This window comes from Mustela nigripes, chromosome 8 (genome assembly GCF_022355385.1).
Source record: "Mustela nigripes isolate SB6536 chromosome 8, MUSNIG.SB6536, whole genome shotgun sequence".
Classification (NCBI taxonomy): domain Eukaryota; kingdom Metazoa; phylum Chordata; class Mammalia; order Carnivora; family Mustelidae; genus Mustela; species Mustela nigripes.
The window spans coordinates 14,868,612-14,886,254 of NC_081564.1; the positions used below are offsets into that span (position 1 = coordinate 14,868,612).

The 17,643-nt window shown below is 50.6% G+C and overlaps 1 protein-coding gene across 1 annotated transcript; it reads left to right on the forward strand.

Moving 5' to 3' along the window:
- Positions 1-4,161: 4,161 nt before the first annotated feature.
- On the forward strand, positions 4,162-17,213 carry HSPB8 (heat shock protein family B (small) member 8). The gene is made up of 3 exons (XM_059408547.1): positions 4,162-5,072; positions 10,998-11,061; positions 16,187-17,213. The coding sequence occupies exons 1-3, from the start codon at positions 4,709-4,711 to the stop codon at positions 16,344-16,346; spliced, it is 588 nt and encodes a 195-aa protein (XP_059264530.1). The 5' UTR covers positions 4,162-4,708; the 3' UTR covers positions 16,347-17,213.
- The last annotated feature ends 430 nt before the right edge of the window (positions 17,214-17,643 follow it).

Genomic DNA, 17,643 nt, shown 5'->3' on the forward strand with positions numbered 1-17,643 from the left:
CTTGCTGCTGTGGAAGGAAGGAAAGGACACGAAAGTGGTTAGTGAAACAACGATGTCTTTGTCGCCACCGGGGTGACCTCAGGTTGCTGCTGCTCCCTCCTGGGTCCCCGTTTCCCGGCTGCAGGGTGAGGTCACCCTCCCCATGGGCTGCCTGTTCCAGGATGACCTCTGGTCCTTCCCAGGTGAAAGCTCTAGGGGCACCTGGGTAGCTCAGTGGTGTCAGCCTCTGCCTTTGGCTCGGGTCATGATCTCAGGGTCCTGGGATCGAGCCCCGCATCGCATCGGGCTCTCTGCTCGGCAGGGAGCCTGCTTCCTCCTCTCTCTCTGCTTGCCTCTCTGCCTACTTATGATCTCTGTCTGTTAAATAAATAAATAAAATCTTTAAAAAAAAAAAAAAAGCTCTAAGAAGAAAGCAGCTAAGTGAACATCTGTTGTTCTGGAACCTGGGGTCTACTATTGCCCCCCACCCCTGCCCCAACACACACACGTATCCCACAGGATCTTTCCTTCCCAGAGAGAGCCAGCCTGGAGGCCCCATTCCCTCCCTGGCTCCTCCTGGGCCTGTCCCCATGTTTTCATCTGGCTAATGACAGCCAGATGCAGGGTTTACTGACTCCTCTCCAGGTGGCTGTGCCAGCAGGATGAGTAGCTGCCCAAAATGGAAGGTTGGCCTGACCCAGATACGTGATGAGAACGTGGGGGCGGAGGGGATGGGTACCGCATACAGCAGGCATGTGGGAGGATCACTAGATGAGACCGGGGCCCCGAGTTCCCCCAAGTGTGGCCCTTGGCAGGTGGCTTCACCTCTCCGAACCATAAGGGTCCAGTGAGGTCAAGAATAAAGTGCTGGGCTCATGGCCAGGTACACAGTCAGTGCTCAATAGATGTGAGCCATGACTGTGATGGTAAGAGGTAGTGCAGCAGAAGGGTCAAGAGCCAGACTGCCTAAGTTCGAATCGCAGCTCTGCCACTTAACCGGGTGTGTAGACACCGGTGAGTCCTATAATCTCACTGAGCCTCGGTTTTCTCAGCAGTAAAACGGGGATAATAAAGCCTCCTCCGGGCACGTGCACCCGAATGTTTATAGCAGCAATGTCCACAATAGCCAAACTATGGAAAGAATCTAGGTGTCCATCAACAGATGAATGGATAAAGAAGATGTGAGAGATATACACAATGGAATACTATGCAGCTCTCAAACGAAATCTTGCCATTTACAATGACGTGGATGGAACTAGAAGGTATTATGCTGAGCGAAATAAGTCAATTAGAGAAAGACAATTATCATATGATCTCTCTGATATGAGGAATTTGATAGGCGGGGGGGGTTTGGGGGGTAGGGAGGGAAAAAATGAAACAAGGTAGGATCGGGAGGGAGACAAACCATAAGAAACTCTTTTTTTTTTTTTTTTAAAGATTTTATTTATTTATTTGACAGAGAGAGATCACAAGTAGATGGAGAGGCAGGCAGAGAGAGAGAGAGAGAGAGAGAGAGAGAGGGAAGCAGGCTCCCTACTGAGTAAAGAGCCTGATGCAGGACTAGATCCCAGGACCCTGAGATCATGACCTGAGCTGAAGGCAGTGGCTTAACCCACTGAGCTACCCAGGCGCCCCATAAGAAACTCTTAATCTCAGGAAATAAACTGAGGGCTGCTGGGGGGGGAAGGGGGGGGGAACGGGGGGGCTAGGTGATGGACATTGGGGAGGGTACGTGCTATGCTGAGGGCTGTGAAGTGTGTAAGCCTGACGATTCACAGACCTGTACCCCAGGGGCAAATAATACATTGTTTGTTAATTTTTTTTAAAGCCCCTTCTATGTAGGGTTGTAGGAGGGATTCCATGAGTTAATATCCATAAATTCAAAGGCTTAGAACAAAAGCCAGCACATGGAAAGTGCTGGGAAAATGCTAATGATGGCTATTTCTGCTTTCTAGCTGTACACCCTCCCTCCTCTCCTGCTGGCTTCGGGGCTGCAGGCATCCTTGAAATGAGAAGGTGGATGCAGGCTCTGTGGGGTTGTGGCAAAGAGGCCTAGCGAGGAAGGAGCAGCACACACCCGTCAGCGGACTCGCCCATAAATAAACACAGCCCCATCCGTGCATAAACACACTCGCCCGCTCCACCCACTCAAATCCACACACAAACGCACTGGGGACAGAGCCACCCACTGAGAGACCTCACCCCGGCCCCAGCCCAGGTCCCAGGCGGGACTTTCTTCTCCAGGTCACACAATGAATCTCCCCATTCTGGCTCCAAACCTGCCCGCCCCGCCCCAGCTGTAATGACAGGGAGAGCCGAGGCTTCTGTGCCCAGCCATGACGTCAGCCTGAAGCTTCGAGAGCCACATGATCTCACCAGAGTCAAACGGGGACCCAGTCACTTCCTCGGGATGGGGGAGTGGGGGGCACCTCGGTCTCCCACTCTCGGCCAGCTGGGCAGGGAGAGTGGGGGTCTCCACCTGTCTTGTCTGCTCCGCACGGACCCAGGTGCCCCCCACCCCGGCCCTGCCACCCAGAGCCACGCCCCACGCCTCTGCTTTCTCACCTGCAAAATGGGGGTGGTGAGAACACCCCCGTTGTTGTTGTGGGGGTTTAACATGAGGAGGGCAGCCCTGGGCTTCCCAGGAAGACAGGTACACAGGAGTGAGCTCTACATGGTGACGGCTGTTGTTCCCCATACTATTATTTTTAGCAAAGGGCCTCACGCAGGCACTGCTTAACCTCAAACGGATTTCTCAACCAGTGACTCACTGAATTCCTGAACACCCCCACCCCACCCCACCCCACCCTGCGAGGAAGGCAGGGCTGAGACCCTGCAGCCCAGAGAGAGAGAACAGTGTGCCCACAGCGCCCACCTCTTGTTGGGGCCAGATCAGAGATGGGAACCCAAGCTCAGGGGGCCCAAGCTTATTGTCGAAGGACAATGTGTAAGTTCATTCTCCAAGCTGCGGGGGAGGAACAGAGAAATCCAGCAAGCAGGTCCTCTCTGGGCTTCTGGTTCAGACCAGACCCGGGCACCTTCCGATAATTAGCATTATTAACAGTCATAATAGGACTACCACTGGTTATCCCTTCCAAGGGCAGGTTCCTCACAGGACTGTTGTTGTGGCTGAAGCCAGGTTAATAACTGGAAAGCGCTTCAAACAGGGCCTCGCACACAGCAAGCCTTATGTAATTGAGAACTCAAAATCGAATATATCAAAGAAAGAGTCAGTCTGCTGAATGTTTAGCAGTCCTCAGGGACACACCCACGAGGTGACTACTATTAAGTCCATTTTTTTTCATTTATGTACAATTTTTGTGTGTGTGTTCTAATAAAACTTAATTTTTTGGTATTGGGATTATATGGGTTTTTTATGTTCCGTTAGCCACTGTAGAGTATATAATCAGTCCTTGATGCAGTGCTCAGTGATTCATTAGCTAAGTATAACACCCAGTGCTCATCACAGCAGGTGCCCTCAATGCCCATCACCCTGTCACTCCCTCCCCCACCTCCTCCCCTCTGGTCCCCCCAGATTATTTCCCAGGGTCCACAGTTTCTCATGGTTCATCTCTCTCTCTGATTCCTTCCTCTTCAGATTTCATCTTCTGGGCTATTGCCTATGTTCCCCCAATGAGTGAAACCATCTGATAATTGTCTTTCTGGGCTTGACTTACTTTGCTTAACATAATCCCCCCCAGGTCCATCCGTGTCAATGCAAATGATGCACATTCCGAGTTTCTGATGGCTGAGTAACACTCCTTTGGGTATATGTACCAACCTGCGGAAGGAGCCAAGATGCCCTTCAATAGATGGATGGCTATTATGTCCATTTTACAGGTGGGAAAACTGACGGGCTCACAGATGCCCAGGGCACACTGCTCTCATAGGATGCTGAAGGCAAGCTCCCCGGTCAGGCTGTAAGTAGGAATTGCAGCCCAAGGCCACCTGCCTTCAAATCCACGGGCTCCCATCTCTCTCCTCTCCTTCTGCAGGACCCCAAGGTGGGGCGAAACGCAGCAGGCTCTGGAGAAGGTATTCCTGGGGTGGCCTGAGCCCTGGCAGGCAGAGGGTTATTAATAGCCTAGCCAGCCTTTGCAAGGAGCGTGGGGAGGCAGCTTGGGGGAGGGAGCAGGGAAGAGGGGGGCGGAGCAGAGCCCAGCGGGGGAGGAGAGTGTCCAGACCGGCTGGCTGGACTAGGACGACAAGGCCACTCCCCGCCCCCCTGGGAGCACAGCTGTTCCCTCAGCGGATTCTCAGGGACTGGTTCATCACCTCCGAATACTCCTGTGACAGGAGGCACTGGCAAAACCCGCCCCCAGCCCCAAGCGGCAATAAATAGAAGGCTCTGAGCCCAGGAGAAGCAAGGAGAAGTTTCTAGGCCTGCGTCCCTGGGTTTATTAAGCTCCTGACGCTCCTCCAGGCGTCTCAGCGGCTCTGGCTGAGAGCCTGGTCAGCCTGGGCGGACAGGGACTGGCTGATCTCCGGTGAGGCAGTGCGGAGAACGCGGCCCTCTGGAATTCTGCTGGGCCGGCTGGAGGTCGCCTCTGAAGTGCCTTTGGGGGCTGGGACCCCAGCCGGGTCTGTCCTTGGCAGTGGATGGTTCAGCATTTTCTGAAGCTGAAGAATAAGCTCGGAGGGCCAGCCGACCCCACATCACCTTGCTGTGTGACCTTGGGCAGGTGGCTCCCTCTCTCTGAGCCTCTGTTTCCCCTCCAGCTCAGCAGTCATGGCTGATGGTCAGATGCCCTTCTGCCACTACCCAAGCCGCCTGCGCCGGGACCCCTTCCGGGACTCGTCCCTCTCCTCCCGCCTGCTGGATGATGACTTTGGCATGGACCCCTTCCCCGACGACCTGACGGCCTCATGGCGCAACTGGGCCCTGCCTCGATTCTCCCCTGGGTGGCCTGGGACCCTGAGGTCAGGCATGGTGCCTCGGGGGCCGACGGCTGCAGCCAGGTTTGGGGTACCTGCGGAGGGCAGGAGTCCCCCTCCCTTCCCGGGGGAGCCCTGGAAAGTGTGCGTCAACGTGCACAGCTTTAAGCCAGAGGAACTGATGGTGAAGACCAAGGACGGCTACGTGGAGGTGTCTGGTAAGTGAGGGGCACAAGTGAGAGAGAACCCAGGAGAGGGGTGTAGGCCTCAGGCCCGGGAACAGCCAAGAGAACGTCTGTTCCCTTAGAGGGTGAGCTGTGACAGCAGCGTGTGACACAGGTGACTTCAGGGCTCAGGAATGCAGCCCAGTGAGCCCACAGAAGTTATCTTTATGGAAAAGCACTCCTGTCCAGGCTTCCAGGAGACACCTCAACCCAACACAGCTGTTGGGGGTGGGGGGGCTTTGGGGGCTGTACCAGTCAGAGTAGAGGCAGGGAAACGGAAACCACAGCACGTGTTTTGACAGAAAAAAAAAAAATTCATATAAAGAATAAGTTAAACAGAGAAGAAATATAAAGACAAGAGCTAGGACTCCCGACACCCCAGGGGCACAGCACAGTGTAGAAGGGTAGGCCATGACTGAGCTAATACTCAGCACAGGTTTCAAGAGGAATACCTTCCCTTGTCCCAGAACAGGAAACTGAGGCATGGTAGTCACAGTAACGATACTAACTGGCAACCCTGGTTAGCACTTACTGTCTACCTGGCACCATACTACACACTTTACCTGTAGCAGCTCAGTTAAAACAACAGGGCGGAGTGGGGGGGTTGTTTGTGTCCTCTTTTTAACAGATGAGGAAACTGAGGCACAGAAAGCTTAAAGTAACTTGCCCATGGCCACATGGATTTAAACCAGGCTGTCTTGGGAACTAGGAGGCCAAAAATGATTTGATGGTTTATTGTGCACCTACTGGCTACCAAGAACTGGGCTAAGACTCTTACATTCCTTCTACCAGATAACCCCTCACTCACTCCAGCCCTGAGAAGCCGGGCCTGTCTACTCCCATTTTGCAGCTGAGAAGGTTGAGGCCCAAGCAAGACTTGTCCAAGGTCACGCCATGAGTCAGCAGCCAGGAGGAAGAGTCTGGGCCTGCCTAGGACTCCAGGCCTAGGGCTTGAGCCACCTCCCAGCCTGGGAGACAGGAAGAGGAGACAGGAGGCTCAGTCCCCATTAAGCCTGGCAGCGGAGGAACGGCTTCCTCTCTCTTCCCTCGCAATTAACGCTCCATTAAAAAGAGTGTGTTCCTGGCAGGCTCCCAGCCAGAAAATCAATAAAAGCCATTGCAAAGCCAGGCTGGGCAGAGACAAGCCCGGCAGGGCAGGGCCGTGCGTGGGGGTAGTTTCAAAGCCTCGCAGGGTGGAATTATAAACATCAGAGGCCAGGGCCGGGTATGATGGGCCACGAGACACGCTGGGGCCACGTGTGGATGGAGGGGTTCGGCTGGGCCTTTCCAAGTTGGCTGCAGTTCTGAACCGGGCTCTGCCATGGCCCAGCAGGATGGGCAAACTGTTTATCTTCTCTGGGCTTTGTTTCCTTATCTGGAAATGGGGGTTCCAGTGGCTACACGGCAGGAAGATGGCTGTATTATATGAGCTGATGTGTGTCCAGTGTAGACCTGCTGCCTGGGACACGAGGGATCAGTATTCTCATGGCTGTGACACGGCTGTTATTAAAATGCTGGGCACAGCGCAAGGCCCTGGGAGACCATAAGTGGTAGGTGCTCCCTGAGACCTGGGTTCAAATCCCGACCTGGCCAGATGGATAAGGACAAGAAACGTCTTCCCACTAAGCTTCCTTATCTGAAGAATGGGGAGCGTAGTATCAGCCCTGCAAGTCCGTAGGGAACATAAAAGATACACACAGTGTATGATGATAAATGCAGAAAGTCTGTGAGATGGGGCGAGTAAGTGTTTTTCCATCTGGCACTCTGTGAATAAGGGGATTACCACCACCACCTCCCCCATCTTTGCTTTAATTAGGATTCCAGAATCTTCCACCCCAGGTTAGAGGGTTTCCCATGCCCTGTGGCCCCTGGGAGGTATTTCCTTCATACTCCTTTCTAGGTGCTTCTTTTTGAATGGGCTGTGGCAGCTCCAGGCTGAGATCCTGGCTAAGCACTTTACTAATCCAGCTCTGCATGAGGCTTTGAGCGAGTCATGGAGCCTCAGTTTCCATATTTGTGAAATAGGGTTGTTGGGTGCTTCCATAAGGCAGACAAAGCCTTTTAACTTTATAAAAATGCCTCCCAGGTGTGCACTTAGCAACCTCAGCTTGAGGGAATCCAAATCCCTTGAGGACACGTACAGAGACTCTCAGAAAATGGATTTAAGAAATCAGATTGATATCGGGGCTCCATTTAAAATCAGATCCAGTCTTTAATCCTACATCACATAACGGCAGACCTATTCTTCCTCAAGCACCTGGCTCTCAATACCTACGTATGTTGGCTCCCTGGTTCCTCACATGGACTCCCAAGGCAACATGGGTAGGTAGGTTTGTGGTACCCACTTGGTAAGTGAGGAAGTTGAGACTCAGGGATAGTAACTCACCTGAGATCTACACACCCCCTGCCATCCTCTATGGCAATTCAAAGAGCCAAGCCTGCTTAGACAGTTCTGAGTCAGGATGGCCAGATTTTCTTCTGATTATATGACCTTGGGCAAACCCCACCATATCTTGGATCTCCGTTTTACTTAGGAGGAGTTGATCTAAATCAGTATTTGTCAAAGGGTACATTTTAAGATATCAGTAGGTATCTAAGAATGCAGGATAGGAGGTCCAGAATTTTAGAAACGAGCCAGAGGAAACAAAATTATAAACAGGTCATTGCAGGACTTATCAGAGCTTTGAATTTGCTAGGGTAGTTTGTGGATCTCTGGAGGCAGCCCAGTCTTATCTGACCACATCTGAGTGTCTAGTTCCAGGGAAGTATTTGGAAAATGCTAGACTAGATGCTTTCCATGATGCCTTATCCACCCCTACTACCCTGCAGCCTCCAGCCAAGAAGTGTTCTCTTCATGGGCCACTGGGCCAGGTCCTGGCCAAGGAGGAACTGGAAAACCCAGAGGCCTTATGCCCACCCCCCTTCTCCTTAATCCCAGGGCCTCTGAATCCCCTGGAAACAGCACCTTCTTTCCAATGGCTAAGCCAATGGCTTTCCCCAGAGTGCTGATGCCTGCTTCTTGGCACCTACATTTCTCTGAGGCATGCTGGAAAAATAGTAGCTGTGAGGGGCCTCTGGCTTGCGATGGCCTCTGGATGAGTTCTTTTTTTAAAAAAAGAATCATAATTACCTTTTTTCTGTTTACAAAAATAAAATATTTCCATGGTAGAAAATGGAGATAGGAAAGCAAAAGAAGAAATTAAAAATCACTCATAATCCTTAAACTGCCCCAATAAATAGATATTCAAATTATATGCAAATTAAGCTTCAAGATGAGCCTCGGGTAGACAACATCCATTTTCAACCAGGCTCCTCTTTATGGAAATCTTGGAGCTGCGCCTGCTCAGAGATCCTCCCCTCCCTAACCCCAGTACCCTATTTTCAGGGCATGGACAGGCAAGCTTAGCCTTTCAGGAGCAGTCCTTTTTCCAGACATCAAAATAAGCCACAAACCTTCGCCTTCACACATTTTTACAATTTACAAAGCAGTTCTGTGACTCATTCTCATTCGCTCAGCAACCCAATAATTAGGAAGGTGTTGTCACCCCCATTTTAGAGAAGAATAAACTGAGGCTCAGAGAGGAATAGGGATGTGCTAGGTCCAAAACCTATATCACTTTGCTCCAACACTTCCAAGCTGTGTGGCCCTAGGCATATCACTTAACCTCTCTGAACTTCCATCCCCCGCCTACACCCCAGTTTTCTAAGGTTATCATGAAAATGAAAGAAGTAGCTATAGCCAGGGGCTGGGGGGTGGCGGGTAGCTGACATCATAGAAGCACTATATAGGAGTCTGCTACTGCTATTCTTTTGATCTTCATTATTGTTTCTTATTCTCAGGACACCAAGTGTGCAAAAGGGCTGAGTCAGAAGCACTGGCCGGTCCCCAGGGGAAGCAGGCCTCTGGAGGACCAGGCTCTGGGGAGGGTGTCAGGGAGCAGGCAGTGCTCCCCTGGCGACAGGCCTGGGTTAGGGCTGGACAGTTGGTACTCATGGACTTGGCAGGTCCAAATCGACTCTCCCAGCAACAGCACCTTCAGAACAAAGCGAGCTCTGGGTAGCCAGACACTCGGGTTTAAAAACAAATTCCTCTCCGTGTACCCCTTTCTGCCCAGCCCGTGAGTGAACAAACGGAAGCAGCCTTTCCTAAGAGCCGTTTAGCTATACACATGGAGCCTCAGAAATTCCAGAACTTAGACTTTATCCTAAAGAAGTCATCAGGCTGGATGCGAAGATCCAGCTGTAAGGAAGTTCGGTGCAGTGAGGTTCTCTCCAAGGTCAGAGACCCGTCTCGGTGCCCAAAAGTCAGGAAGTGGCTAAATGAACTTAAATTTCCCTACAGTGGAACACTGTGCAACAATTAAAAAGTCATGTTGTGGGAGGGTATTTGGAACAGCATGGAAAAATCATTATCACGTGTTAGCAAGAGATAGCAGTTTTGAGCGTAACATAAAATATGATCCCATTTGTGAAAATATGTGATATACATCTCTGCTATATAATATTTATGCATGCCTAAGTAACACAGAAAGATAAGTCTGGAACTTATGCCAAAAAATGTGGTTTCCTGCAGGGAGGGGCCATCATGTACTTCTTTATTTTCTACATTTTTCTAGGGTATGTTTGTATTGCTTTACAATCAGAACAAAGTCATTAATAAAGAAATTGTGAATAATAAAACGTGCAATTAATAAGGTAATCACCTATAAATTGTCAGTTTTTTAAAAACCTGGGCTGGAAAAAAAAAAATTCCTACAAGGTTATTTACATTCTGGATTCCAAAGCTTCTCAGAAGGGTGTCCCTGTGTGCATGAGGGTTCTTGGCTGGGGAAAGTGGCCTCACAGATGAGGAACAAATAAAGATAGGAACTGGAAAGCTCCACTGGGCACTGATCTGGTTTGTTTAAAGAGAAATTAGAGAGGCGCCTGGTTGGCCCAGTTGGTTAAGCATCTGCCTTGGGCTCAGGTCATGATCTTGGGGTCCAAGGTTTGAGCTGAACATTGGGTTCCCTGCTCAACGGGGAGTCTGCTTCTCCCTCTGCCCATGACCTCAGCTTGTGCTTACTCTGTCTCAAATAAATAAACAAAATCTTAAAAGAGAGAGAGAGAGGAATTAGAGGTTCTCCCCATTTAATAAAGGAAAAAGAGTGAGAAGCCCCCAAGAGGCTCAGAAGTTGCTATATAAATTGCAAGGCGATAGCCAGTTTGGGCTCACACCTTCCTGTAATCTTATCTTTTTTCTTCCTGAGGAAAGAAGGGTTGCCCTCCCCTGCTACCCTGTAGAAGGCCGGGCTGGGAGAATTTCATATCTGTGGTGTCTAGTGTTCTATTTTTTAAGGAGACCCCCCCCCCACTTTGGAGACTCAGGGTGTTTTTGTTTTGTTTGTTTGTTTTAGCAGATTGAAGCATTATTTCCAGGCAATTCATCTGTTCTAGGTACAGGTGATGTGGCTCAGCTAATCACAAGCTGGGCCAGGAAGAGGGCTGTGAGACCCCAGCATTAAGCGCAGAGTCAGTGAGAGCTGATTCAGAGCCCAGGCGAGCCATGCACCTGCTAGGTGACCGTGGACCCATCACTGGGCTTCATCACTTACGCCCCCATAACCAAAGGGGAAGGAAACCTACCTTCAAAGCTAGGAAAGGCTCTGAGCTTTGTAAAGCCCACTGGGCAGCAAGCCAGCCATCAACACATGTCCCCTGCTTCTTTTCTACCAGCCTTCCTGGAAGGCTAGCCTTCTGGTTAGACTGGCTGGCCATCTAGGGGGAAGGGATGAGATTGCTCAGACAACTGGTGTCTCCAGACTGAGCCCTGAGCCAAAGGGTGGAGCAGGGGCTGGGGCAGGACTCGAACCCAAGCCCGAGACCTGACCGAGTCCCGGGGACATAGATGCTTACCCGCGGCATTCCTCTCTATTCTAGGCAAACATGAAGAGAAGCAGCAAGAAGGTGGCATCGTTTCCAAGAACTTCACAAAGAAAATCCAGTAAGTTCCCTGGTGGTGTGGGTTCTGGGGTAGGGGTAGAGGAGCGGGTCATGTCCGGGACCCAAGATCTGGAGCGACTCCCTCTTAGGCATCTCTCTTTCAAGACAAGCCCCAGATCAGGGAATTCAAGGCTCACCCCTAAAGTGGAGAAGGTGTCACAGCAAACCTGCCATGGGGTCCCAGAAAGGGGGGTGCGTAAACGCGGTCGTCACACCTGCTCAATGCCCTGCGAGGCGGTCATCAACGAGGCCACTTTGCAGATGGAGAGTCTGAGAGGCCAAATGACACATCTGTGATGCCATGCAAACTGGGGCACTCGCTGAGCCACGTGGCAGGCCTGGGAAGGATCTCCACCAACGTCAAGAGAGACCCTCCCCTGGTGCCCAGTACCCAGCAGAATCTTGCGAAGGTTGATTGCTCTAAGTGTCCCACCACGGGAGAGCAGGCTGCCCTCCCTAGAGCACCTGAGGGAATGAAGCTGGAAGGTGTCCCGACACTGCGGTCTCCTCCCGGGAGGGCTTTGGAGGCTGAGGACGCATGAAGGGCACGTTTTGCGGAGGGGTGTGGGGAGAGCTGAGCCTGGGGAATCAGGCCAGCAGCAGGAAGGCCAGCAGGCTGGCCCAGTGAATCAAGGCCAGCCAGCTGGAGGGAGGGAGCCTAGGGCAAGGGGCTGACGGGGGACTCCTCTTCCCAGACACACCCCTCCCCAGCAGCTCTCTACTACGTGCGTATCCACTTCTGGCCCCAGAGTCTTGTCCCAGTCAATGCATTTAATCTTTGCAGCGGGCAGAAGGGACATGACCCTCCTTGTATGACGGGGAAACTAAGTTCCCAGAGAGGAAATGACCTGCCCAGAGTCCTTACAGTTCGAATGTAGAACAGCCCCAAACAGATCCCTGAACCCTGGGCACAGGGCTCATGCCTAGAACACGGGATGCCGTTCAGCACCTGTAAAAGGGACCGGGTGGCTGTTGATTCCGGAGTCACCAACAGAAACGGAAATGAAATCATGGCAGGGCCACTGGTGCACAGTAGGTTCCCATAAGTAGTGTTTGTTTTTACTACTATGCGTGGCGGTGTTGAGTTTTTACTCCATGCCTATCCCTGGTGGAAATGTCCCGGGTCTGGAAGAGATTCTGCAGTCCTGTCTCTCCCTCCATGTGCCCAGTCCTGACCCGCCCAGCGCCTCTGGAGTTCTTAGAAGCCCATGGACGCTTCCTGATAAGGCGAATGGGCTGCTTTCCTTCCCACTCGCTGGCTCGCCTGCCATCCCCAAGACCCACTCCGCTCCCTGGACGCTGCTGGGCGGGAGAGAGAGAGGAGGAAAGAAAGGGTCGGGGAGTGCAGGGGAAGCTGCTGTTTCTCGGAAGAGACTCAGATAAGGCGTCAGGATGGAGTCCCAGGCGGGACAACGCTGTGGAAGGGACTGAATTGGAAAGAAGTCAGGGGGTTAATCGTCTTTATAAAATGTGGATTTCTCCATCTCCGAGGGCTCCGGGAAAGCAGCTTGTGGGGGTGACTTGACCAGACAGAATTGCCTAAAGCGGCTCAAGGCACAGCTGGGGTCCAGCTGCTTAGCAGAGCTACTTGTTAAAATATTAAACTAGCCATTGTCCTGAGCCCCCTAAGTGCCCTCCCTAACCACCCTGCCCAGCCTGACTCTGCCCCCAGGGAGGCCCTCCACACCTTCCCCACGTTCCAGCAACAAGGAGTCCCCAACACCCCCCTCCATCACTATGACACATATCCATCCATTCTGGTGGGTCATTGTCCCACTGGGCCAGCTGCTAAGTCTTTTGAAACTCCTCTGGATGTAGGGAGGCCTGGTTCCATGATAAAGAAAGTGGGTAACTTGGAACAGATCCGTGAACTGCCCTGAGCTTCTGTCCCCACATGCCCTCATGGACAGAGCTGTGTTGGGGAATGAGAGGAGTCGTGTGAAGCACTTCGCATGGGATTCACACTCAGTGTTCAGTCCGTGGGGGCTAATATTACTTAAAAAACTCGGCCAAGCTGGAGTCACATGAGAGCAGCCGGGACATCCTGGGACCCCCCTGGCTCTGCCCAGACTCTAGACACCAAGGATGGCCCAGGCCCACTCTTAGGAGGCTCCATTACCTCTCCTAGGAAAAGCTCCGGTCATCAGAGGACAGGGAGGCTCCTTCAGCCACACTGAGCCCCTTGGAGATTTCCTCCCAGGCAGGATGCTACAGCTGTTTGCCTTTGCCAAGGCTAGAAAGTTCTTCCCAACACATCCATCCCCATGTGAAAGGCGCCATGTTGACTGATGAGGCAGAGCAGGAGTGGTCTTGGAATTTGCCAATCAGGTTAGGGGCAGGACAAGACTATAACTTGGGTGGGAGGACAGGAAGCAGGGGACTCAGAAAATCATCCCTGGAAGATGCTCAGAGTCAAAGCAAACTTTAGGTCCTCGCTCCACACCTTCCCAGATATCCGTTCTGCCATTTACTGACATCTGCAGGGTGTCAAGACCCATGTGAAGAGGGGATTAGTTTTAGTATTATTTCAGCCCTAAAAGAATCCTATGAAGTAGTATTATTAAGACCATCTTCTGCATGAGAAAACTGAAGCTCAGAGGGATTCTGAAATCCCACAAAGGTCACACAGCTAGGAACGAGCCAGATCTGGGATTTGAACACTGGTCTCCCCGCCTTCAAAGCCCATGGCCTTCCTACCTGATTAGGAGAGACCAGACTGCAGTCATTCACGGACCATTTTCAACTACTTTTTGCCTTATGTGCTTAGGTTCCCATATTATTATTTGCTTAAGATTTCTTTTCTTTTGGATCAGGTCACTTTTGCAAAAGTTAAATTCCTACTAAAATCTTCATTGAAGAGGGCAATCAAAATAACTGCAATGAAAGAAAAATGCGGTTGAATAGGTAGCACTGCCTGCTTAACGGTCCAAGCCTTAAATCCGCGCTCTCTCTCTCTCCGTTAAAAACAGAAAACAGCAAGGGATAGAGGCTAAGGATGTTAACACTTAGCTGAGACCTTCCTGTGGATGAAATGGAAGGTCAGAAAGAGAATGAAAGAGGAATAATTTTCCCACCATGGGGAAAATGTCATGGTCACCAGGTGACCAAGGTCACCTGGCAAGAGACCTTGAAAGAGTCTGTTCCTGCCTCCGGGCCTCAGTTTCCCCAGGTATAACATGAGAGCATTGCCCTGAACAAAAGAGGAGGTTCTTTTGGGTTCTGACCTTTTTGGCTTGGTGATACCACAGCTTGGGCTAAAATATACACAGCCATCAAGGTGCCCACTTAAACAGTCGGTGACTGTAGTAATGACGCAGAGGCTAACACTTATTGAGCACTTACTGTATGCCAGGCACTGATAATTACATCATTATTCCATGTAATTCTTGCACTACCTTAAGAGGTAGAAACCGTTAACCCACTTTTCCTATAAGGAGGTAGGTTCAGAGAGGCCAGCTCACTAGCCTGAGGTCAGACAGTCAGGAAGAAGCAGAATTCGAACTCAGGTCTGCCTGCCTGCAAAGGCCGTGCTCTGCATCACAGCGGCCCTGCCCCATTGTACCAGGTGCGCTATGGGTTAGCAGGCAAATAGTTAAACAGAGTTGGCCGATCCCCAGCAGTAGGAGGGAGGTCCAGACTTTTGGCCTCCTCTGTGCTTCAGAAGTTTGACTTGGCCTCTGCCCAAGTTCCCTTTTTCTCTTCGCTCCTTCCCAGAGGGCCCCTTGTTAATCTCTGTGGCTCTGATTTAGCAGGAGTCTCCTGGGTCCGATGCCGTTCATGTGGCTACATGTTGCTACTCACAGCAGAGACTCCCCACCCCCTCCAGGAAGGATCCTGCCCTGGCCAGCAGTGGGTCCGCCTGCTGGCCTGGTTCTTTCATCAAAATCTCTGTGCTTCTAAAGGCAGGACCATCCTGGACCCGTGGAAAGGTCTACACTGATCAACCCTCCCGGTTTCCCTTTTGGCTCAAAAGTCTGGTGCATTGTGGTCATCTGCTCTGAGTTTGGAGGCTAAGATTCCAATTCCATTCCCATCTGCTGCTTTCCTGCAGTGTGACCTTGGGCAAGTCACTTCACCTCTCTGGCCTCAGTTTTCTTGTCTGGATGTGGGGACAGTAACAGAACTTGCCTGGTGGGATTATTGTTAACAACTAAAGCAGATGATAACTAGGTGAACGATCTGGCATGTAGAAAGTGCTCAGAGGTCATAGTTTTCATAGTCTTTATAAGTAATGGCATCCCAGTGAGACCACGAACATGTTCTCACCATTCCGGTAATTAGTTGAAGACACCATGTCCCAGATTGTCTCTTTCACCCAAAACCATCAAAAAATCATTAAAAAAAAACACAAATAAAAACAAAACAACAACAAACCCTTCAAAACTGGAACCAGAGTTGGATTCAGAAATCCCTTTGAGGCTGACTGAGCCTGTCACTTGATGTCCCCAAGTCTCTGCTAAGTGTTCTGTGTAATGGACATATTAATTCCTACCTATGACCCTCTCTGGGCTCTTTATAAAGTTCTAGCCAGGTCATTTCCTATAAATGTGTTTTGGGAACCAAGCAGTTAGGACCTATTAAGAGAGATACTTCAGCTGTGGCCCAAAACAAGGTTCATTCTAACCATGGGAAAGAATGTTGCCATGTGGCCAGCCTGTTCCGGCAGTAATTCACCAGTAAGGCATTCTGCAGTAAAGCACTTTCAGCGGGCACAGGGTAAATGGAAACTTGTTCCCTGCTGTGAGTTCACACCTTCTGCATTCTATAAGGGATCGTGGGGGTCCAATGTGGGTGGAGACCTCAACCAATGACCAAAGGTCTGGGCCACAGAGATCTTGTAAGTTACTGTTGGAACAACATGTTACCATTTGCAAAGCCTGTTCAGACTCTCACCTTTTCAAATACTACACCCCCTTCAAATACTACACACCTTTTATATTGCTATCTCCATTTGCAGATGAGGGCCTTGCTAAGACTGCACAGCCAGAGAGGGGCAGGGCCGGGATTCAAACCCAGCATTGTATGCCCTCAGAGCCTAAATTCGTATAAAAGCTGCTTTCTTCCAAATGCACGAAAGTTTGCTACGTGAAACACGATACATGAATGATATCTTGTGCTTCTCCTAGGCTTCCCGCAGAGGTGGACCCTGTGACAGTCTTTGCCTCGCTTTCCCCAGAGGGCCTGCTGATCATCGAAGCTCCCCAGGTCCCCCCTTACTCACCATTTGGAGAGAGCAGTTTCAACAACGAGCTTCCCCAAGACAGCCGGGAAGTTACCTGTTCCTGAGACCCTAGTCCTGGCCCATCTTTTTTCCCCTTGCCATCCCCAGGGCTTCTCTGATTCCAGAGTACATGACTTTAGCTGAATTCATAGATTTAGTGTAACTAAAATGTTGGGGGTGGGGGTGGCCTGACCACGGACTCCCTGGCTAGGGTAATAGTAGGCGTTTCCACAGGAGGGAGCATTTGGCACGTCATGCTCAGTTGCCTGAGGCCAAAATGCTGGAAGATTCTCTTTCTTTACCTTTTTTCTCATGATGAAAATGTTGCACATTCTGTAGTTGCAAAACAGGTAGTAGGGGACATGACATTTCACAGTGTATTTTCCCTTGCAGCGAATGCAAAGGTTGCTTCCCTCTGGGGACCTCCCTGTCACCCAGATTCCTGTTCTGGGTTCTGACTTTCATGCCTGCTTTATGTTTTGGTGGATGGAGCCCATTAGCTCACTCTACTGTTTTTCTGTAGCGCTGGCCTACAAAGGGGGGGAGCTAGGTCTTACCTCCCCGTATGGGATTTATCGAACAGCCACCTGAAAACAGTGCCTTCTCCTCCTCAGCCAAGCATTTATATAGCATGTTCCCAAACCGGCACTCCCCAGGAACTCTGGAAGCCCATTTATTCTCTGGCTAAATCCACCCCTCCACATGTCCTTTCTTGTGCCTCCTATGTCCAATTTGGGATTTTTACAGAGGGGGCTGTCTCCAAACAGCTCCACCAGGAACCAAGCAAAGGCCAGACAGACTGGCAGACAGGCTAGTGGTGTTATGTATATGAGTGGGACTTGTGTGTCATTGTTATTTGAATTGTGCTGTTGTTTAGGGGCAAATAACAGTAAATAATAATAATAATAATAATAAAAGAGCTGATGTTCCTAGCCTTGTGTGCTTCTTTTGATGGGGAATGCTAAACTCTATACCATTTAGAGATATGAAATGAATTAGGAATGCTTGTAGCTACAAATAATGATATACAACAAATCGCGGTTTAAATGACATTAACAGGACACCTGGGTGGCTCAGTGGATTAAAGCCTCTGCCTTCTGCTCAGGTCATGATCCCAGGGTCCTGGGATCAAGCCCTGAGTTGGACTCTCTGCTCTGCAGGGAGCCTGCTTCCTCCTCTCTCTCTGCCTGCCTCTCCGCCTACTTGTGATCTGTCTGTCAAATAGATAAATAAAATCTTTTTTAAAAATGACATAAACATCTATTGTCTAACTTTTCAAGAAATTTAGAGATGAGTGATTTCAGAGTAATTTTTTTTTCAGTTCATATGCCACTTAGGAGCCCAGAGATCTTTTTCCTCTGC

Coding starts and splice junctions, on each gene's coding strand:
- HSPB8 (XM_059408547.1), top strand. CDS start 4,709: ATGGCTGATGGTCAGATGCCCTTCTGCCACTACCCAAGCCGCCTGCGC. Junction 5,073..10,997: donor CGGCTACGTGGAGGTGTCTG/GTAAGTGAGGGG, acceptor TCTCTATTCTAG/GCAAACATGAAGAGAAGCAG. Junction 11,062..16,186: donor AACTTCACAAAGAAAATCCA/GTAAGTTCCCTG, acceptor TGCTTCTCCTAG/GCTTCCCGCAGAGGTGGACC.